The sequence below is a fragment of the Molossus molossus genome, unplaced genomic scaffold, assembly GCF_014108415.1.
Source record: "Molossus molossus isolate mMolMol1 unplaced genomic scaffold, mMolMol1.p scaffold_m16_p_12, whole genome shotgun sequence".
Lineage (NCBI taxonomy): Eukaryota > Metazoa > Chordata > Mammalia > Chiroptera > Molossidae > Molossus > Molossus molossus.
The window spans coordinates 56,290,369-56,314,417 of record NW_023425347.1 but is presented as its reverse complement, the minus strand read 5'-3'; the positions used below and the strand labels follow the sequence as shown (position 1 = coordinate 56,314,417).

The 24,049-nt window shown below is 36.4% G+C and overlaps 2 protein-coding genes across 8 annotated transcripts in view; one reads left to right on the top strand and one right to left on the bottom strand.

Moving 5' to 3' along the window:
* Positions 1-575, bottom strand: part of LOC118626377 (integrin subunit beta 3 binding protein) — a 65,240-nt gene extending 64,665 nt beyond the window's left edge. For 3 of the 7 annotated variants that reach the window (XM_036256002.1, XM_036256001.1, XM_036256010.1), the window contains exon 1: positions 387-575. In XM_036256002.1, coding sequence (XP_036111895.1) covers positions 387-463 — 77 coding nt within the window. In that variant the 5' untranslated portion in view covers positions 464-575. The remainder of the gene's footprint in view (positions 1-386) is intronic. The other 4 variants (XM_036256003.1, XM_036256004.1, XM_036256005.1 and 1 more) reach the window with 4 other exon arrangements.
* Positions 576-700: 125 nt separating this feature from the next.
* Positions 701-24,049, top strand: part of EFCAB7 (EF-hand calcium binding domain 7) — a 51,251-nt gene continuing 27,902 nt past the window's right edge. The window contains exons 1-6 of the mRNA XM_036256078.1: positions 701-964; positions 2,888-3,075; positions 6,804-7,015; positions 7,622-7,708; positions 8,282-8,477; positions 9,413-9,534. Coding sequence (XP_036111971.1) covers positions 2,889-3,075; positions 6,804-7,015; positions 7,622-7,708; positions 8,282-8,477; positions 9,413-9,534 — 804 coding nt within the window. The 5' untranslated portion in view covers positions 701-964; position 2,888. The remainder of the gene's footprint in view (positions 965-2,887; positions 3,076-6,803; positions 7,016-7,621; positions 7,709-8,281; positions 8,478-9,412; positions 9,535-24,049) is intronic.

Sequence of the window (24,049 nt, the reverse complement as noted above, 5' to 3'; positions counted from 1 at the left end):
TAGAATCGGCTATGCTTCCTCGTTTTGAGTTGGTTCTTGAGTGGTCCCACAAGTTTACACGAACTCCCCACACTAATGTAGGCACTAACGGGCGTTATCAAATTATATGGTGTGTTTCTATCTACTCTGTCCCATTCTCGGTATGTTATCCGTATTTGAAATTATTTCAAGCACTAAAAATACATCCCTAAATACAGCCCACAGCCTACAAAATCAGCCCAAAGCCTTGGAGAATCAGAATTCAAGTGGACAAAGGCTACCGGGTAACTGCGGCTGGAAGGTGAGCCGAGGTGGGTTGAGGGCACCAAGCCAGCACCGGGAACTGTCGACAGAGACAAGTTTACACTCAGAAAAGTAGAAAAACAAAAGGTTATCGGGCCACATACTATTTACTCTTCTTGCTCTCAGCGGGGCCCGACAAACAGCAATACCTGGGGAGGAGATACCTACGGCATTTCCACATTCAGGGAAGGACCACGGCCGCCGGATAAAACGAACCGTGCAACCTCTTCCGAAAACACAGAACCTCCCGAAGAAAACAGAAGCCTGAAAAGCGCGGGCGAGCAGGCGCTCGACCCTGGGTCACACTCAACGTGGCCCGCCGGAAACACCGTCTCCGCGACAACGGATCCGAGTGCCTGCGGGGAAAGGAGGAAGGGACTGTCCATCCAGAACCGCATCCAGTCTCTTGCAGTGCCGCACAGGTCTCCCTTACTCACGATTCGGGCCATAACAGCCCCGGATAGAGGAGCAACAGGACAGTCTCTGATCACTGTGGATTAACGATCTGTAGATTTCTAGCCGGACCGTTTGGGGAGGTGCTCTGTATCTTACTTCCGGTGGCAGAGAGGTGCAGTTGCCATGGTAATTAAAGAAAGGCCTTGGTCCGTCCGGCTTCGGTGAGCCGAGTGTGGAACCCGTGCAGAGAACTGGCTGCGCTTCCTGGTCTGGAAACTGCAATTAGGTAGCGATCAGCTCGCTGTCTCTCTTTGCGGTTGTGTCCCTTGCTATTCGGCTTTTCTCCCACCTGCTTCTTTTACTTCTCTGTCATACCAACACTTGGTCCATGTCGGTACCTGAAATGTACATATAAATGCAGTTTAATGCTCGGAGGAATACAAACAGAGAGATGTTGCCTGAGATCAGCTGTGAACATACTTCACAGTGCAGAGACGGTGTGGCTGGCTCTGTTTTCACTTGGCCCTTTAAAAGCCCTAGGCGCTTGTTAGTTTATTTTTCTTGCTATTGTGTGGCTGGTTATTTATGGAGCCGTTTGCTGCAGTGTACTCTCTAGGCCCCTGTCTGAGTCTGGGGCTGGAGTTTTAAATGAAGGAGGTTTCCAAGCCTGAGGGGGCACAATTATATATTTATTTAAGCTTAGTTTAGTCTCTGCTCCCAGAAAGGGAAAGAATAGAATTCTGGAACATTTCTGTCGTGGGATTTGCACGTGAGGGAGTCATCTTATTTGGAAAGAGTATTCGAGGACAATCCAAAAAAACAAAAACCACCTTACATTTTTAAAATTTCTTGCTGCAAAACGAACATTCTCTCTTCCTTATTGGAACGGGTTTCTTTCACGTTTTTGAGGAGATGCGTGCACGCATATGTGTTTAAAACTCTGATGCTTAATTATAGTGATACCAATTTGCAGTAACCAGACTGTGACACCACATCCCTATGGGGTCCTTCTAAATCTGGTGTAATATGAAAGTGTCAGGCAGGCGGTCTGTGTATTATAAATAGGGTACTTCATCCATGATAAGCGATTATTATCTTTCTTTCCCAAGTGTAAAAGACCTATATAATTCAAGAAGGTGCAAGTGATTTAGGCCTCTTGAGTAAGAATCCAATGAGTCCTGAAGGGGACCCTACCTGTGTCGTCTTATTGTTGAACTTGAAATATTCAATTTATTAGGCTGGAATGTATTTTTAAAAGTCAAAGCTGGGTAAAATAATGTTGGAAGCTGTTAGACCACCAGCACAATTTAGTGCCTTATAGTAACTATTGTACAAGAAGCCTTCATTCACATTAATAAAGAAACTGTTACCATAATTAACTGACTTTTGCTACTTACTATTAAATTGGTGATGATGTGTCCCTCAATTTCCTTATCTGTAAAATGGACCAAAAATACCTGACCACTGTAGTAGGGATAAATTATGAACTATAACTGTTCTTTAAGCTCTTATGAGCAGAGGTGCTATATAAACCCAAAACATTATTATTAGTAATGGAACACAGTAAAATCTCATGATAACACTATAAGTGGGATTTTAAAAATCCAGTCATTTAAAATGTGGGGCTGCATTTTTGAGATGTTACTGAAATGACCTGCTTGATCCTGCTGTGGAGATGGATGCCAACTGCCAATCACATTATATCCACATTCTTATTACTGTGGCATTTCACTCTGTCTACAGTATTTACACTTAATTTGTGCCAAGCACTGTTCTGTATGCTTCACATATATTAACTATTTAATCCTCATGACAGTGCTATATAGAGTCTCAATTGACTGTCCTGTTATTTTGAGAGAGTAGATGTGGGTTTTTCCTTTGCTATGATTCTTCTTTTGTACTTACGTTACATCTTTGTTTTGGCTTCGTTCTTTTGGTATATACATATATTAATAAAGGAGAAACTGTTTATATATATTTATATTTAGAAAGCCACTGCCAAGAGGCATGTTCAAGTTTAACATACAATACAACCTTATGCGTATTAAAATATTTATTGTTTTTCCCTACAACGGAAAACTTTAATGTTTTGATCCCTCTGTGCCCACCCTCCCGCCCCCCACCCCCAGCATTTGAAAGACAAGGTGACATTTGCATCTTATAGGGATTAACATCGACTAAAACAATTTTTTAAATTATTTTCTAATAGGATGGCCATCAGTCCAGGAAGTGATGCAGGCTTCTCCAGTCAGAAATCAACACTTTCTGAGAGTCCTCGAACAAAGAAATCTATACTAACTGAAGAAGAGACATTTTATATGAACTGCAGAGCTGCCTACTTAACTGTTTTCAAAAGCAGCTTAGAAAACATTATTTCTAAAGATCAACTTTACTTAGGTAAAAAAATAAATTCTGCCTTATTTGTTGACAGTTAATAATAGATCAGAAAGACTAGAATTACAATTACATTGTCAAATCATCCCAATTTTAGTGGTATGAGCAGTGGAGCTACTACATTATGCTATTGTGCCATTTTGTATAGTTACATATTGAAGCATTTGCAAAATAAAAATTTCAGTTTTTGTACAGTATAGAATAGTATTTTGAACCTTCTATCAACTACTTAAATATTTTAATTCTCATTTTGGTACTTTTAAGAATTACAATAGAATTAAAACACTTTTGACATCTGAATCACTACTCTGAATTTGACCTATATTAAGAAAAATGTAAAGGACACATAAAAATGGGGTGAATGGTTATAAGTCAGAAGTATTAGGAAATAAGTGAAATTTTAAAAGAATTAAGAGTTATGGGTTTGGTTTTGTGTTGGGGGGTGGTGGTTGGTCTTTTTCGCTTCTCTTCATTATATTTTGAATTCCTCTGGTTGCAAATATCCCCCCAAACAATGAATTTGGTCCTTGCTAGGAGCATCAAATGACTTGGAGGTCTTTGGTCTTAAGAGAGTGGTATACAACAACACTGAACACACATTATTTTCATCAAGACTAATGGTTTTATGAGTAGAAAAACTGAGTTATTTTGCCAACTTTAGAAGCAGTTTCCTTGAAAAAAAAATCTGACATAGTTTTGCAACATTTTGGATTTGTATGCAGTAAGATCTCTATTTGAGGAAATCCATTTTGGGGAATATAAAATACCTTATGTTTTACTATAAATTATAATTTTAGTTTTTTTTCTCTTTATTCTTTTGAATATAGACCAAGATCACAAAAGTTTAAAAGTTTAACATGCCTTCTGCTACTATGGCATTTAAGTTATGAATCAATTCGTATGTATTACTAAGGTGCTATCAGTCTTATAGAATTATCTGGGAGGATAATAATGCAGAGTTTGTCTTTTCAGTGCTATATACACTTTTGATTTTATGGTGGAATACTCTTTGTAACATTGTAATGACTGATTTCACATGATCTAGGTTTTTAAAAAGTGGTAGGGTGAACCACTGATGTCTCTTTCTTACTATGTCTTTCATCTATATCCTCCTGCCACTGCTGTATATAATGTATGTTTTTTAAAATTTTTATTTACTTATTTGTTAAGCATCACCGAGGATTATATTTTCTCCATTGATTTTTTAGAGAGAGTGGGAGGGAAAGGGGGAGAGAGAGAGATTGTGAGAGAGACACATCGATTGGTTGCCTCCCACACACACCCCAATGGGGATCAGGGATCGAACCTGCAACCCATGTATATGCCCTTTACCAGGATCAAACCCAAGACCCTTTGGTGCATGGGCCAATGCTCTAGCCACTGAGCCACACCAGCCAGAGCATATAATGTGTTTTGACATTCCATTTCAAGGTCAGGTAGAGTAGTACAAGTACCAGAACTTTTGAATTTCTTTTTTCCCCATTTTATAAATAATATAGATATTATAGACTCATGTTAAAGATTAAAGGAAACTCTGGTAAAAGATCAGTGTCATGGTGTAAACCTTTAAACATCTGCAGTTACATAATGTTTTTACTGTTATCAGACTTAATAGGCTCCAACTGATTCTTATGATGTCGATTACTAGAGGTTAAAGTTAGGTTAGAAGTTACTAAATTATATCTATTTCTTAAATATGGGAACATCTACTTACTGAGTACATGTTTTGGGTGCAATGAATTTTATTCTGAGAAAGTTGTTCTGTAATTAACAGTATCTTTTAAAATATTTTGTCAATTGAAGATAGCAACAAGCATATGCTGAACTAGTATTTGTGGGAGTTTTCAAAACTGAGTGAAATACCATTTTCTTTTACATGGGCTTTGACTTCAAATCACAACTTCATCTAGATCCTACTTGTATTCCCAGCTTTTAAAGGGTAAAGGTTGGCTGGGGATGGAATGCTAAAACATTTTTCTTTATTCTCTTGATTGATGAATTAAGGAAATGTCCATTTATAAACTAGGCAAAATACTTATCTTTATTCCTAGGGCAGCATGGTAATCAGGGTTTTTGTCTACATCCAGAATAAACCTGTAGAAATAAAAACATTATATTATCTCCCCAGAGGCTTTCTAGGTTAATGGAAGATGTTGATTACTACAACTATACCTTTTGTTAGCTCTGAAAGTCACCTCTAGATGATGATCTTGTTTATGTTTCTGTGCCAAAGTTTTATCTAGGAATGATGCACTGGCATAATCTGGAGGTTGGGAACATTTCTCTTGGTCTGTGGGCTTCTAATATGTTACGAACCGTAAATCATGGCCACAGGTAGCAATTTTATACTTCAGGTGAGGACTTTCTATTTAGATTATAAAATTTAGGAGCCGAGAAGCTTGTATCTGTGAGAAAAAAAATCACCCTTTATTATGCCTGTGCACAGTGAATGTTCAATATAATGGACTCACAGATGTCTCTATATATTACCCTGATCTGATTCCTATTTCTTTGAGGATATATATATCTTTATTACATTATATTGCAGAGTATCCAGATTATAATTTTTTAGTGTTGATTGACAATGCATGATCTTGTGAAGAAATCTCACCTAAGATGGTTGGAAATACTCTGTGTATGGTTTTATAATAGAAGTTGGCAACACAATTCTGGACAGTTATACCTTTTTAAATTCTGTTAATTACTTTTATAGTGCTTATTATTGGTTCATTTTAGATAGTATTAAGTATTTATATGCAGAGATTTGTTTATTTGCAAGTAACCAAGTTATTCCTATTTAATTGTACAAAATATCCACAACTATTTGAAACCAGTATATTTCAGTATGATATGACATGCAAATATACAAAGCTTTTCTTACATCATAATTCTTTGTCTTTCATGGCTTTTAAAATAGGAGTGTCTCATGAATAACTGGTTATAGGATTATTTTTACATGTTCTGGATAAAAATGAGAAGTGATTTGACCATTGCGTCTCTACAATAGTCTGTTCTCAAAGTATGTTGACATTTTTTATTTTTAGCAGGGTTATAGCTGTAAGTAGATACTTTTTGTGCATATATTTGAAATTTGGGACATGATTAATGTTCTTGAAACTCTAATATCTAACGATGAACATTTAGATATCTTGCCTCGGTGACAGTACTATTCTCAAACTGATTATTTCTTCATTTCATTAAGCTATTTATTGAACCAGAAAAAGTAATAATTTTGATTTTTGTGGTTATTCTTATGTCTTCAAAATAGTTAAGTAAATGATTGTTTTTAATCTTTTCTTTTTTAAAAGCACGCTTACAAAGTAAATCAGGTAATTAAACTGTAAGTTGAGAACCAACTGTCAGAATAGGAAAAAAACTATTTAGTTCTGGCATTAATAAATTAGGAATTTTTAGTTAGTTTTGTGTGTGTGTGTGTGTATTTGGTTTACAGTTATTTGTATGGAAAACAATACAATAATAAATAATCATGTAAGGATAAACTGTTTCACATACTCACAACTGTAAACCTACTTTTGCCACACCCTGTATATATTTTTATATATTTTTTTTTTTTGACAGTCAGGCATACATTGATATCACTAATTATCAAAAGCAATGGTAATATATTGGTACGTGTTTACTTTTGTATAATATTGTAATTTAAAGAAAAAATATACTAAATACCAATTCCAAATGTTACTATAAAAAATAATACTTGTTTTATTGGGCAGCTCTTCAGCATGCAGGAAGAAATCCATCCCAAAAGACTATTGATAAGTATTGGACTCCTCAAACTGCCAAACTGAATTTTGATGATTTTTGTGTAATTTTAAGAAAGGAAAAACCTATTTCAAAAGTAGAACTGCTAAAATCATTTAAACAATTAGATGTTAATGATGATGGCTGTATTTCACACACTGACCTATATAAACTTCTAACAAAGGTAAGATCTGTGAGACAGTTTTGTAATGTGTGTATTTTGCAAAACAATTTGGAATCCACCTTTGGCATCCAAAGTCCACATTAAAAATAACTGTTTCATTGACAGGTGAAATGAATCACATATATGTTGTTTATAAAGTACTTAAGGATCCTTCTGGATGAAAGATGCTTTGTAAATAAAAGATAAAGTATAAAATTCAGCCCATGTTGCAATCTCCTTCTGTATCCCTGCAGTTCTTTCTTGCTCAGGACTCTGCAAATCAGTGATTCATATGTAATAAGTAAAAGAAAAAATTCATATGTAATAAGTAAAAGAGAAACAAAGTATTAAGGGATTCAGAATCCATTCTGTTTCTTGGTACAATGTGAGAAAGTATCATTACTGTAATTTTAATAGTAGTTATTACTGGATCTATGTTACACATTGTCCAAATTTAGTAAACTGAAGTTCAGTGTACTTTTACAAAACTTAATACAATTGTGAAATTTTATATAACAGTTTCATGCTTACTTGACATAATACTCATTCTGAGATTTATAATGAAACCACATATTCAAACTTATAAAAAAGATTAAAATGAATTTTCCCAATGCATTGTTTTTTCAGAGAGGTGAGAAGATGACTCGAGAAGAAGTAAATGCCGTAATAAATTTGGCTGATGTAAATGCTGATGGCAAATTTGACTACATCAAGGTACATAAGCTCACAGTGATGGTAATTTGCTTACTGTGTAGGAGTGTTTTTAAAGGAACACATCTTTTTAATGTTGACAATAACATACATATATATTGTATGTTGATTGTACTTGAAATTTAATCTCTCTAGTCCCATAATTGTAATCTGATGACTACATTAAAATAATATAACCAAGTTTAAATACATGCATGTTCACACAGATACACACATGCACAAACATAGAGACTATTTTCAGGAATATGCCTTTTCTGGGGTGGAAGAATCATAAAATTATTCAGAACAAATGCAAGTCTACATGTGTTGTAAAAAAATAATAATAAACCACCTCCCTTTGTGTAACATTTTATTTTCACTCAGAGTATGACTTCCTCAATGAATCATGGCTGCATTTCACTAGGTCACTTGAGGGTTGTCAGTCTGATTCAAGAAAATAAAATGAGTACCCTAGTTCAACAGGAAACACATTCCATCTATCAGTCTATTCCTTGCCTACTAATGTGCATTTGCTTTCTCCTCCCAAATGTATGATTGAATGTTTTACTGACTGGACTACTTGTTTATTTCCTGTAGTTTTGTAAATTATATATGACAACCAATGAGCAATGTCTCAAAACTACTCTGGAAAAACTGGAGGTTGACAGTAAACTGAGACGTCAACAGTTTGGAAGCCACATCGAAGGGTTCCCTGAAAGGGACCCATCCCCAGTACCAAAACCATCACCTAGAATCATGGGAAAAACGGATCCAGAAACATCCTCAAATAAAGGTATTTACTTTAAAAAATATTTTTTTTATTGTTGACACTATCACAGACATCCCCATTTCCTCTCCCCTTTATCACCTCTACCCAGTCCCCCCCACACACTTTCCTCTGGCCATCACCTCACTGCTGTCTGTGTCTGTGGGTTATGCAGATATGTTTTTTGGTTACTCTCATCGTCTTTCATCCAGTTTCCCTTCCCCCTTCGACAATCGTCAGTCTGTTTCATGTATCCATACCTCTGGTTCTGTTTTGTTAGTCCGTTTATTTTGTTCATTAGATTCCACATATAAATGAGATCATATGGTACTTGTCTTTCTCTTACTGGCTTATTTCACTTAGCATAATAATCTCCAAGTCTATCTATGCTGTTGCAAAAGGTAAGAGTTCCTTCTTTTTTATGGCTATGTAATATTTCATTGTGTAACTATACCACAGCTTTATTATACACTCATCTACTGATGGGCACTTGGGCTGTTTTTGGATCTTGGCTATTGTAAATAACACTGCTATAAACTAAGAATTTCTTGATCAAGAATGGAGGGTTATAGTCAGATAATTTTTCCTTCCTTCTTCGCTTATCAGTGATAAAACTAACGAGAATCCAACTTGTGTCAGCCTTCATTTCTAGACTCTTAGCTGTAAAAATCTATTTAAGTAAAATTTTATAATGAAACTTGATTTGCCTGTGCTCATTATATTTTATTAAAACTAAAATTCAGGCTAAAAGGTGACATATTGAAATAAAGAATCTTATTAGTAGCCCATAAATTAGGGACCGTTGAAGTCTGATAAATATAAAACGTCTGATTTTATTTTAATAGGAAGAACAAAGAGAACAAAATTAATACACAGACCTTTTATACTATATTGTATTTAGAAACAAACTTTCTATTGACAGCTTTCATAATGGGAGACCAAATAACTATTACTTGTTGCAGGTGACACCAGGAGTCCTTTGCTGGCAACAAGCAGAAAGTTCAAAACATCTGTTTCCTTCACAATTACCATGGGGGCTAATAGTAACCGAAACTCAAAGTTAACTGAGCCAAACTCAATAAAGGTATGGTATTTTAAATTAATAGATAAGACTTTTTCTGGAAAAAAAAATTGACATGAAGTTTATTAATAACTATTTGGTGTCACCAGTAATTTTGTGAAGTAAATCTTTGAGGTTTTTCTGTGGATTGCAGCATTTCTACCTATAAACCAGTTCTAATATTTTAAAGTGAAAGTGATGAATAAGAATATTATTAAAAGGTCATCAGTTTGAAAATGTTGACTCTTCAGTTTTTAATTTGATGAATTGATTGCCTAATTATGTACTTTACCAAGCAATTTTTTTGTTTTTACAAATACTTTTCATAGGTGTTTCTTATAAATAAATCATTCATTCAATATCTATTCCTATGAGAGAAAGACAACAAAGTCACTTTGCTAAGTCAATATTTGTAGAGTGTTAATATTGATCTTCTTCCTTTGTTTTCCCTTTCTAGATTCAACCTTTACTAGTTTTCTTTCAACAGAAAATAATAGCTACAAAAATATAAAACATTAACTGGAAACTGCTAGGATACATTAAAAATGTGTACCTAGAGACCTCTGTAAAAGGGGGAAAAATGGTTATGACCACATACTATAACTGCTGTTAGAAAACTGAACTGATTGTTCTCAAGAGCTACATTTTTGTTTCAAATAACAACTCTGTATTTGTAATTGAACTCTGAAGTCCCTTATATCTTTAAATTGTTAGACAGTGACATTTGTTCTATATTAAAATTTTAAAACATTATCTCCAAGGAATTTTGTTCAGACTGTTTAGGAATCTATACACCCTAAGCAATTTGGTGTGTATGTCCAGCATGTTCACACACGATATTTTGTGTTCCAGCAATATTATTTTCTACCAATAGAAACTTTTTGTATTTTGAAACTAAATTAAATGTTAATAAAATTAACTTAGTAAAATAATTGTGGTTTAGCTGATTCAAAGTGTAAATAAATATAAATTTAGCTAGTATAAAGAGAGATATAAGTAAATATTAATATGGATTATATTAAAGCTATAGTAAGACTTTTTCTCTGTATCATGCTCTTATTAATTGGGCCCATACCAATATAATTACTTTAATTTTACTCAAATATTTACTAAAAAGATAGTATAACTCAATAATATAAATTAATGACTATAGCATACTATTTCATTTATTCATTAATTTATTTAACAAATATTTAATGAGTGACTACTCTGTGCCAAGCACTATTGTAAGTGTTGATGTAAGAATGTTTTCCCCCAAAATACCTGATATGTGGAAAGATTTTTTTATCTTTATTGTTGAAAGTATTACAGATGTCCCTCCTTTTTTCCCCCATTGATACTCTCCTCCCCACTCCCGCCCCTCCCTCTGCCTTCACCGCACTATTGTCTGTGTCCATTGGTTATGCATATATGCATATAAATTCTTTTCCCACCCCTCCCACCCCTGTCCCTCTAAGATTTGTCAGTTTGTTGATGTAAGAGCTTTAGATAGAGAAGGACTTGTGCTTGAATCTTAGCTTTGTCAATTGATACCTGTGTGACCATTGGCAAATCAATCGGCAGTCTTTCTGAGTCTCAGTTTTCTAATCTATAAATTGGGAATAATTATATTTAGGTTGGTTTTTGAGAGATTAAATCATCTAACATATATAAAGCATTTAGCACAGTGCCAGGGACATAGTATTCACTCTAATAAAAAGTAGTGTTGTTAATATTATTACAGAACTGCCCTGGCCAGTTTGGCTCAGCGGTTGGAGTGTCGGCCTGTGGTCCAGAGAGACCCAGGTTCGGTTCCCGCTAAGGGCATGTACCTCCTTTGCAGTTTGTCCCCGGCCCTGGTTGGGTCGTGCGGGTGGCAGCCACTCGATGTGTCCCTTTCACGTCTCTCTCCCTCCCACTCTATCTGAGCAAAAAATGGAAAAATGTCCTCGGGTGAGGATTAAAAAAATAAAAATAAAAATATTATTACAGAACTAAGAAACAACTGTAGGTCTTTATAAAGGAATAACATGATCGAAGTATAATTTAAGAAAAGTGATTCTATTGTATATTCTTTACAGAGACCTCAATTTAGGGAGAATATCTAAGAGGCTGATAGAGTTATCCAGATATAAAGTAATCATAGTTAGGAGACTTGACTTCAGGTGGTAACACACAATTAAATATACAGATAATATTTTATAGAATTGTACATCTGAAACCTATATAATTTTATTAACCAATGTTACCACAATAAATTCAATAAAAAAAATAAAACAAAGTAATGATAGTTAGACCTATCATGATAGGGAAGTACCTTAACATGGGAAGGAAGGAGGGTCAGATCTGATAGACATGCCAAAATTAGTATGTAGGCCACAGTGACTGTATAACAAAAGACTACTTAAGTTTTACATCTAAGACATCAAGAGCAAGGAATGGTGCTGATGCTGAGAATTAGGTAAAAGGTACTAGGAGAATTTAATGATTAAAAGAAGATGGCATACTGTCAATGTTTAAACCACTGTTGTTCACTATCTCATTTCTTAAATGAGCCAAAATAATTTTTTTTTTTTATTGATTAGTTTTTGTTACAAATGATTCTCCTTTTTTCCCCCACTGATTCCCCCCTCCCCCTTCCCTTCCTGCCCCTTCCCCCGATTGTTGTTCATGTCCACTGTTCATGCATACATGCATATAAATTCTGTTGTTCATCCCTCTCTCACCTCCCCACTCCTTAGGGGATTGTCCTCAAACTGTTATGTTCATTATATTCCAGAAATCAGTGAGATCATATGAAATTTGTCTTTCTCTGTTTGGCTTGTTTCACTTAGGATGATACTTTCCAGGTCCCTCCATGTAGTCTCAAGGGATAAGAGATCTTTCTTTCTTACCGCTGCGTAGTACTCCATTGTGTATATGTACCACAGCTTTTTAATCCATTCGTCTACTGATGGGCACTTGGGCTGTTTCCAGATCTTAGCGATTGTAAATAGTGCTGCTACAAAGATGGGGGTACATATATTCTTTCTGATTGGTGTTTTATGCTTCGTAGGGTATATTCCTAGAAGTGGGATCACTGGGTCAAATGGGAGATCAATTTTTAATTTGAGCCAAAATAATTTTTTAAAAAACCCATGACCCTTTTGTTAATCAGCAGGATTCAGTTCTTTGTTTGTATTTGACTTTGAAGTTACTTGATAATTTTTTTTTTTTTTTATCCTCACCCGAGGACATTTTTCCATTTTTTGTACAGATAGAGTGGGAGGGAGAGAGAGGAAGAGACAGAGAGAGAGAAACATCGATGTGAAAGGGACACATCGAGTGGCTGCCACCGCACGACCAACCAGGGCCGGGGACAAACTGCAACCGAAGTACGTGCCCTTAGCGGGAACCGAACCCAGGTCTCTCCGGACCGCAGGCCGATGCTCTAACCGCTGAGCCAAACCGGCCAGGGCTAAATTTTATATATTTCTTAAGTTTCTGACAACTCTGAGAAGTCCTTGGTTATGAGTACAATTAATGTATACTTTGTTTGAATTGAGATTGATAGAATAAGTTACTAAAAGAATTGTTAAATCATATTAATTTTCTTCAAATACTTTCAATCTAATTAAAAAAATTTTTTTTTTCTTTATTGATTTGAGAGAGAGAGGAAGGGAGAGAGAGATAGAAACATTGATGAGAGAGAACGTCAATTGGCCGCCTCCTACATGCCCCCACTGAGGATTTGACCCACAACCTGGGCATGTGCCCTGACCAGGAATCGAACCAGTGACCTCTCGGTGCATGGGTCGACGCTCAACCACTGAGCCACACCGGCTGGGCCTTTCAGTCTATTAAACAAGTTTGGGTACATCAATTTCATGTGGAGTGGAGAGGTATGGAATTGGGAGAAGTGTCTTTTCAGAAATTAGAAAATTGTTGTAATGGGGTACACACAAGCTAGATTTTAAACCATAAATCCATATAATTGGTATTATAGGAGGAAAATAAGACCCTTATAAGGACTATGCATGTCGCTTATAGGCCATACATAGATACTGTATCACTATTCTTTTTTTAATCCTGGATTCTATCTATTTGCTTAGAATTTATAATGTGCAAGGAATGTGACGACTGTTTCTCTGAGAGAGAAACAGCTTCAGTTGCCGGTCATGACTAGAATTAGAGAAAGCCCCAAAGGATGAGTGGTAAACTCCAGAGATGCAAGAGTTCCTATGTGCAGATCTCTAATGTAGACTGTACCTTGCCCTGGCCAGTTTAGCTCAGCAGTTAGTGTCAGCCTGCCGTCCAGGGAGAACCAGGTTTGGTTCCCGCTAGGGACACATACCTTGGTTGTAGTTTGTTCCCGGCCTTGGTTGGGTCGTGCGGGAGGCAGCCACTGGATGTGTCCCTTTCACGTTGATGTTTCTCTCTCTCTCTCTTCCTCCCACTCTATCTGAACAAAAAAATGGAAAAATGTCCTCAGGTGAGGATAAAAAAAAAAAGACTGTACCTCATATATATATTACATAGATGTATATATGTACCTATGTATATGTATGTGTTGTATAACATACTATGTATGTGTGTATATATGCATATACACACACATATATATAAAACAATACAAACATTTCAAACTTGAAATGGTTGTCTAATTTAATTTTTGTGAAGGCTCTAAATAATAATTTTGTTAACAAAAGTTTCTCATATTTTTAAAATGTTGATCAACTTGTCAGGTGGCAATCCATACCAATTTTTCTTTCTCCATCATCTATTTAACCTTTGTTTTTAAGTATGTACAATTTATAATTCTTTAATAACAAAAAGTTCAATAACTATTTACCTACTTGTCTTAATGAAAGCAAATAGCTTTCTAATAAGTTTGTGACATAGAGTATCTTTATAAAAAACAACAGTAATGATGATGGTGATGATTGCTTAACAATTCTTCCTCACCTTAAAATTTAATATATGTTTTTATTGATTTTTTTTTTTTTTTTAGAGAGAGAAGAAGGGAGAGAGAGATAGAAACATCAATGTGAGAGAGAAACACATCGATTGGCTGCCTCCTGCAAGCCCCCTACTGGGAATTGAGCCTGAAACTCAGGCATGTGCCCTGACTGGGAATTGAAGTGGGACCTCTCAGTTCATGGGATGACACTCAATCCACTGAGCCACACTGGCTGGGCTAAATTTTGATAAAAATACAAAAATTTATGTGAAAACAAATCATGTTCTCTAAGGTGTTCCAAGAAAAATGTAATTTTGCTGATATATTTATTTTTTGATATCTGGAATTTTCAACTTTACTATTTTTCAGTTGTGCTTTTCAGCATTTCCTTATAAATTGTGAATAAAAATAAGTAAAATTTGTATATGACAAATGAATTAACAGTTCTTTTTCCTTTTATGTGAATCTACCTGAATTGATAGAATATAGCACCATCTTATGCCCTGTATAAGAATTACAAGCTATTTTATTTTTACGTTATATTGTCAAAAAATTACATTATACTTGGAATTTCTTACTCTAGTAGTCTAAATTTTTTAAAAAACTAAACCTTTTCCATTTTTCTCACAATACTCACTTGTTACATAATCTATAATTTTTCAAATTGATTTATGTGAATGAGCCAGCCAAATTGTCAGTGCTTTTTTCTTTCAACTCATAACATTTTAGTCTAGGTCCTAGAGAAAAAACTTTGTGTGATTGAAAGTCTATTTGTTTTAAAGGAAATTTTCTTTAATAAGCATTGTATATTTAATAACTCTGGCAGCTCTTAAGAATTTGAATGCTTCCTTTTAAACAGGAGAGCTACACCCTGATCGGTTTTGCTCAGTGGTTATAGTCAGCCCACACCACAGAGTCTTGGGTTCGAGTCCGGTCAAGGGCACATACCTAGGTTGTGGTTCGGTCCCCAGCCCTGGTCTGGGTAATTCAGGAGGCAGGTCCAGAGAAACCTGGGTTCAGTTCCTGCTAACGGCAAGTACCTCGGTTGCAGTTTGTCCCCGGCCCTGGTTGGTCGTGCAGGTGGCAACCACTCGATGTGTCCCTTTCACATCAATGTTTCTCTCTCTCCCTCTCTCTCACCCTCCCACTCTATCTGAACAAAATATGGAAAAATGTCCTCGGGTGAGGATTAAAAAAAAAAGAATTGGACTTCCGGTCAGGATGGCGGCGTAGGTAAACGCAGTATCGCGTCCTCCCACAACCACATCAAAGTTACAACTAAACTACAGAACAACCATCATTCAAAACCGCCTGAAATCAAGCTGAATGGAAGTCCTACAACTACGGAATTAAAGCAGCAGTCACATCGAGACCGGTAGGAGGGGCGGAGGTGGACGGGCTGGTCCCACACCCACGTGTGGCGGATAAAAATCAGGAGGACACCTCGGCTGGGAAGGTCCTTCCTGAGGACTGAGGGGTCCCCGTCCCACACCAGGTGCCGCACTCAGGGTTCCAGTGCCAGGAAGAGAATCCCCATAACTTCTGGCTGGAAAAACCAGCAGGAACCGAGGCTCAGGGAAGCTGACGCGGCTGGAGCCCCAGGCAGCTCCTTAAAGGGCCCAGGCACGGACTTATTGGACTCACTCCCTCTAAGTTTGGAGGGGAGGCAGCTCGAGGGGCACTAGAGACATACAGGGAAGAACTGAGCTGTTTGGCACTGGAGCGAGGGCTGGAGGAGGGCTTTCTCCGGGACAAACGTGCTGTTGGAGGCCTTTATTCCTTTGGTGAACCCTTCCCTGGGGCGCAGACAGTCGCCATACCTGGGACTCCAGCAACCTGGCTCACACTGGTAGCCCCGCCCTGGTGACTCCCTAAGGCCCCACCCCACCCAACTTCCAGGCCCACCCAAGCTGTTGCCACTTGCTTAATCATAGGATTGGCCTGTCTTGGATCCTGCTTCAGGTTTTTCCTAAATTCTTTCAAATGAGCAGCATCTGGTCTCAGCTAGCCCCATACCGCTCATTAAGTAATACACAAAAACAAACACAGGGAGGCAGCCAAAATGAGGAGTCAAAGAAACAGGTCCCAAATGAAAGAACAGAACAAAACCCCAAGACAAGAACTAAGCAAAATGGAGATAAGCAACCTAACAGATGCTGAGTTCAAAATACTGCTTATAAGGATGCTCAATGAACTCAGTGAGGGCCTCAAGAGCATAAAAAAGGACCAGTCAGAATTGAAGGAGGCATTAACTGAAATAAAGAGTAATTTATATAGATAGAGTACGTAAATCCAAGAAGCAAACCATCGATTTGGAATATAAGGAAGCAAAAAACGCCCAATCAGATCAGCAAAAAAAAGAAAAAGAATCCAAAAAAATGAGGATGGTATAAAGAGCCTCTGGGACAACTTCAAGCGTGCCAACATTCGCATCTTGGGGGTGGCAGAAGGAGAAGAGCGAGAACAAGAAATTGAAAACCTGTTTGAAACAATAATGGCAGAAAACTTTCCTAACTTGGTGAAGGAAACAGACATACAAGTCCAGGAAGCACAGAGAGTCCCAAACAAGATGAACCCCAAGAGGCCCACACCAAGACACATCATCATCAAAATGCAAAAGGTTCAAGACAAAGAGAGAATCTTAAAAGCAGCAAGAGAAAGGCAGCTAGTTACCTACAAGGGAGTTCCCATAAGGCTGTCAGCTGATTTCTCAAAAGAAACTTTGCAGGCCAGAAGGGAGTGGCAAGAAATATTCAGAGTGATGAAAAGCAAGAACCTACAACCAAGGTTACTCTATCCTGCATTCTATTCTATTTAGAATCGATGGCCATATAAAGAGTTTCCCAGACAAGAAAAAGTTAAAGGAGTTTATCACCATCAAACCGTTATTATATGAAATGATGAAGGGTCTTTTTGAAGAAAAAGATAAAATGTATGAACAAACAAAATACAATGAATACATATCTATCAACAATGGAATCTACAAACAAAATGAACAGGTAGAACAGAAACATTCTTATAGATACAGAGAACATTTTGTTGGTTGCCAGATGGGAGGGGGGTTGGGGGAATGGGTGAAAAAGGCGAAGGGATTAAGAAGTACAAATTCATTGCTAGACTGATGAACCTTAAAGGGAAAGGGGTTGGGGGGGGGAGAAATAAACCAAAGAACTTATATGCATAACCAATGGACACGGACAATAGTGTGGGAGAAGGCGGGAGGGGAGCGGGAGTGGAGCGGGAGTGGGGAGGAGGGGGTCAATGGGGGAAAAATGTGGAACATCTGTAATACATTCTACATTCAACAATAAAGATTAAAAAAAAAAGAATTACAGAATATTAAAAGTAAAAGAACACTAAAAAGCAATCAAATATAGATTTCTCTTCTGACTAAAAACCTGAAAAATAAAGTGATATATTTGAGTTACAATTCTCATGCTAAACCAGTGCTAGAACCTAAGCCTCCTTACTTTCTCTCCAAACTACAAGCTATACCCCAAATTTTGTTCTCTTTCACACTTAAATATCTGCGCTTTGATTTTTTTAGAAGCTAAAATTTAAAAAAACTTCATGTTTATGTATTATTATAATAAAGTATGATAAAGTATTATCATTAGGGATTATCCATTTATTGAAGCATTAAGATAAACATAAATTATTTCGTTTTCTTACTAAAATATGTAGAATTTAGTAGCTGAAAAAATTTCTTGAATTTAAATTATAATCATGGGTAAGCAAACCCCTACCCCAATTTAAAAAAATGTTTAAACACAACTAAAACATAATGCACTTTGCCAGGTACACTAGTAATGAACATAACCACTAAGCCAAACCTACTATCCCTTATCACTCCAGATGGGTAAATATAAAATATATATTTATAAAATATATTAGATGAAGTTCCATCTGATAATGCTATAGTCAAAATTTTTATATTCATCTTTTCTTTGGATTGCGTGAACACTGCCCATTTTGGCTCAGTGGTTAAAGCGTTGTTTCGAGACTGAAGAGTCTCGGATTTGATTCCTGGTCAAGGGTACATACCTGGGTTGCAGGTTTGATTCCTGGCCCTGGTTGGGGTTGTCCAGGAGGCAATCAATTGACATGTCTTTCTCACATCAATGTTTCTCTCCTCTCTCTTTGTTTCTCTCTCTCTCTCTCCCCACCTCCCTTCCTACTTCTCTTCTATTCTATCTAAAAATCAATGGAAAAATATCCTCTGCTGAGGTTTACCAACAACAAAAATTGATTGAATGGAAAACATTTTAAATGTTTTCTATTTGATGTCAGAATCTTAGTTCAAACTGTCTCAAAGAGTAACTTATCCAAATGCAGTATCAGTATATTTTTCCTTTCTTCTGTAGCAGTCTTTATCCATCCATGTTGATTATATTAAGGCCAACTGGCTTTGAGGTAATGTCAGCATCTGCTGTTGGTCCATAATATATTCCCGTCCAAGAGATTTACAGGGAGGCTAAATGAAAGTCTGTACATATTCTTACTCATCATTAATAGTTGAACTTGAACTTTTGGTTCAAGCCCAAGTTTGAACCTTATTGTGTTATAAAATATTTGAATTTAGTACTCTGAGTATATTTTGTTTTGGAAACATGATTTAATAGTAAAAGCGTTTATCCAAAAATCTTAAACTCTAGACCTGATATTTCTACAAACTCCTTGTAAAATCTGAACCAATATAACCTCTGGGTACCTCACTTTCTCTGTTTATTAAAATGACTAATGTGTATCTACCCCATATTGCCTCATAGGGATGTTGTTGAAATATCACATATAATGACTTATTTCTGTCATGAGCAATATACTTATGAAGATGAATTCCAATAACTTAAGGTCACATTTTAATTTCTCAGAATTAAAAGTACACATATCTTTTATACCCCAAAGGTGTGACAGTGCATATGGTTAATTTACTGACTGCAGCTTGAGTAATAGTTCAGTAATAATGATAATTTCTTAAAATTCAGTTTAAGAAGAAATATCCAGCCCTGGCCAATTTTGTTCAGTGGTTAGAGCATCGGCTTGTGGTCCAGAGAGACCCGGGTTCAGTTTCCGGTAAGGGCATGTACCTTGGTTGCTGTTTGTCCCTGGCCCTGGTTGGGGTCGTGTGGGTGGCAACCACTCGATGTGTCTCTCTCACATCGATGTTTCTCTCTCTCTCTCTCTCCCTCTCTCTCCCTCTCTCTCCCCCTCTCTCCCTCCCACTCTATCTGAACAAAAAATGGAAAAATGTCCTCGGGTGAGGATAAAAAAAAAGAAGAAGAAATATCCAAAGAAAAGATGAATATAAAAATGTGAAACTGCCCTGGCTGTTTTGGCTCAGTGGTTGGAGTGTCAGCTCATGGACCAGAGAGTCCCGGGTTCCGTTCTCGCTAAGGGCATATACAAAAAGAAAAAAAAAAAAGCCCTGGCCAGTTTGGCTCAGCGGTTAGAGTGTTGACCTGCCCTCCAGAGAGAGCCAGGTTCAGTTCCCGCTAAGGGCACATGCCTCGGTTGCAGTTTGTCCCCGGCCATGGTTAGTCGTGCGGGTGGCGGCCATTTGATATGTCCCTTTCGCATCGATGTTTCTCCATCTCTCTCTCTCTCTCTCTCTCAATTCCTCCCACTCTATCTGAACAAAAAATGGAAAAATGTCCTCGGGTGAGGATTAAAAAAAAAAAAAAAAAAGCGAAACTCACATTGCCCCGGCCAGTTTTGCTCAGTGGTTAGAGCGTCTGCCCAAGGACCAGAGAGTCACAGGTTCCATTCCAGTCAAGGACACGTACCTGGGTTGCAGATTCGATCCCTAAGCCCTGGTCAGGGTCATGCGGTAGGCAACCAATCAATATGTCTCTCTCTCTCCCTCCTTTTAGAGAGTAGTAGAAAGATCTACTCTCTCTAAAAAAAAAAATCAATGGAAAAATATTCTCAGGTGAGGATTAACCAAAAAAAAGTAAAACTTACATAAGTTGAAAAATAACTAAAACTAAAATAAAAGGAAATAGAGAAAATACATGCATCAAAACTTACAATGGGAGGTTAATATATAAAATAGTCAAATAAATGTATTAAAATATGTAAGAAAAATACCAAGTCTGCAATTGAGCTATGAGAATAGGGAATGAATAGGCAGTTCACACAAAAGGAGACACAAATAATAAACACATTGGGGAAATGTTCAGCCCTACTAGTAATCAGAGAAACTCAAAGTAATGCAAAAATCATTACAGTACCATGCATGTAAATATACAGAATACTATAATGAATATTTTTGTACTCATACCTTGCTTAAGAAATCATACCCTGCCTTGGCTGACGTGGCTCAGTTGGTTGAGCATTGTCCAGTCCCATTTACAGAGAGGTGGCCAGTTGATTCCCAGTCAGGGCACATGTCATGCTTGATCCCTAGTAGGGGACCTGCAGGAGGCAGCCGATCCATGTTTCTCTCTCATGTTTTTCCCTTCCTCTCTCTTTCAAAAACAAACAAATACATACATATTTTTAAAAATAAAGAAATCATCCCTATCACTACCCAACATTTTCAATGATAAGACTACTGATCAAGTTATAGTAATGGCAAAAGTATTACATTATACACCATTGATGGCATAAAATTAGCATCACTGTTTTACTGAGCAATATGGGAACACATGTCCTTAGCCTTAAAAATATACATACTTGTTTTCTAGAAGTTCTTCTGAAGGATATTATTTATTAGAAGAAAAGATTTAGATAAAATAATGTTTATTTTAGAGTTGTCTGTACTGATATGAAGTGACCTAAATGTCCAACATTTTAGAAATAGTTAATTTAAGTAAATAATGGTATGCCAACTCAATGGGTAATTAAAGAACCAGTAAATTGAAATTTGGAATACTGCTTAGCAAAAAAATTTTTTAAGAGACAAAGTTAGCTTGCATTTATTTATTTATTTATTTATTTATTTATTTATTTATTGTCCTCACCCAAGGTAACTTTTAGAGAGAGAGGAAAGGAGAGAGATAGAGAAACATCTATTAGTTTCCTCCTGTGGACCCTGACCCACGGTTGAACCCACAACCTAGGTATGTGCCCTGACCAGGAATTGAACTTTCAACCTTTTGGTATACAGGACAATGCTCCAACCAACTAAGCCAGGACTTAGGAAAAAAGTTTTATTATTATTATTATTACAGATGTTTTTCTTTTCCCCCCCAGACACCCTCCTCCCTACCCCAACCCCTCTCTCCCCAGGAAAATGTTTTTATTGTGGTAAGATATTCATAACAAAATTTACCTTTTTAACCGTTTTTATGTGTATGATTCTGTGGCATTAAATTCATTTATATTGTTATGTAACCATCATCACCATCCATCTCCAGAACTTTTTTACCATCTTCAGTAAAACTCTTTTACCCATTAAACAGCAACTTCCCATTTCCTCCTTGCCTCAGCAGCTGGCAACCAACGTTCTATTTTCATTCTCTTAATTTAGCTACTCTATATATCTCATTTAAATGAAGTAATACAATATTTGTCCTTTTGTGTCTGTCTTATTTCACTTAGCATGATGTCCTCAAGGTTCATCCTTGTGCACCATGTGTCAGAATTTCGTTTTTTAAGGCTGAATAATATTTCATTGTATGTATATACCACATTTTGTTTACCCATTTTTTTTATCAATGGACATTTGGATTCTTTTCACCTTTTGGTTATTGTGAACACTGCTGCTATGAAGATAGTGTAAAAATATCTGTCTGAGTCTCTGCTTTCAGTTCTTTGGGGATATACCCAGAAGTAGAATTGCTGGATTATCTTGTAATTCTATGTTTAATTTTGGGGGGAACCGCCAAACTTTTTTACAGTGGCTTCACCATTTTACATTCCTGTCAACAATGTAGAAGGGTTCCAATTTCTCCACATCCTTGTCAACATTTGTTATTTTCTGTTTTTTGTTTTTTTATAGCTATACTAGTGAGTATGACATGATATCCTACTTTGGTTCTGATTTGCATTTTCCTAATGATGTGATGTTCAGTATCTTTTCATGTGCTTATTGGCCATTTGTGTATCTTCTTTGGAGAAATACTTATTCAAGTCCTATAACCCCTTTTTAATAGTTTTTGTTGTTGACCTGTAGGAGTTTTTAATATGTTTTGGACATTAATCCATTTTCAGATATATGATTTGTAGATATTTTCTCCTATTCTGTAGGTTTCCTTTTCACCATATTGATTGTATCCTTTGATGCACAAAAGTTCTTAATTTTGATGAAGTCCAGTTTATATTTTCTTTTGTTTTACTGTGCTTTTGGTGTTGTATTCAAGAAATCATTGCCAAATTCAATGTCATAAAACGCTTCCCCTGTTTTCTTCTCAGAGTTATATAATTTTAGTACTTACATTTAGGTCTTTGATCTATTTTGTATTAATTTTTGTATATGGTTTAAGGTAAGGGTCCAAATCAGTTATTTTACATGTGAATATTCAGTTCTTTCAGCCCCATTTGTTGAAAAGGCTGTTCTTTTCCCTACTGAGTGGTCATGGCACCCTTGTTGAAAATCATTTGACCAAAAATGTGTGAGTTTATTTCTGGGCTCTCTATTCAGTTCCATTGGTGTATATATTTGTCTTTATGCCGGTACCACACTGTTTTGATTACTGTAACTTTGTAGTAAGTATTGAAATCAGAATGTGTGAGTCCTTCAACTTTGTACTTTTTTTTTCAATAGCAAAATGTTTTGGATGTAACATTAAATGAAAAAGACAGAAGCTAAAATAATGTCAATTAGACTGTAAGCTATAGTTTTTATATAAGACCAATATTAGGAAATGTAGCACAAAAATCAAACGAGGTTAGTAGAACTCTGGAGATTTCCCCCTATTTTTAAATTTCTAACTTTAGATGTATTTGGTGCTATAAAAATAATGTGAAATATGAAAATAATTATGCTTTATATAATAGGAAAAATGATGTGTAAGTACATGTTAGGATAATTTAGCCTTCTTAAAAAGTGAGTAAGAAATCAATCTCTCCCTGGCTGGTTTGGCTCAGTGGTTAGAGTGTCAGCCTGCGGACCACAGAGTCCTGGGTTCGGTTCCTGCTAAGAGCACGCACCTTGGTTGTAGTTTGTCCCCAGCCCCGGTTGGGGTCATGTGGGTGACAACCACTCGATGTGTCTCTCTCACGTTGATGTTTCTCTCTCTCTCTCCCACTCTATCTGAAGATAAATGCAAAAATGTCCTCAGGTGAGGATAAAAAACAAAAAACAAACAAACAAAAGAAATCAATCTTAGTGTAAATTATGTTGTTCTTGTCTGTTTATTTTTAAATCTTCACCTGACAATATGTTTATTGATTTTTAGAGAGAGAGAAAGGGAACAAGAGAGAAAGGTAGCGAGAGAGAGAAAGAGACAAACATCAATTGGTTGCCTCCTGTATGCACCCCAACTGGAGATCAAACTGGCAACCTAGGTATATGCTCTGACTGGGATTTGAACCTGCCACCTTTTTTTTGTTGTAAGGGATGATGCTCCAACCAACTGAGCCACCTGGCCAGGGCTGTTCATTTCTTTTAAGTGCCGTATAAGTCTTTCTATAATGGATTAGTAATATTTTTATATTATTGTCATATAGCAAATGCAC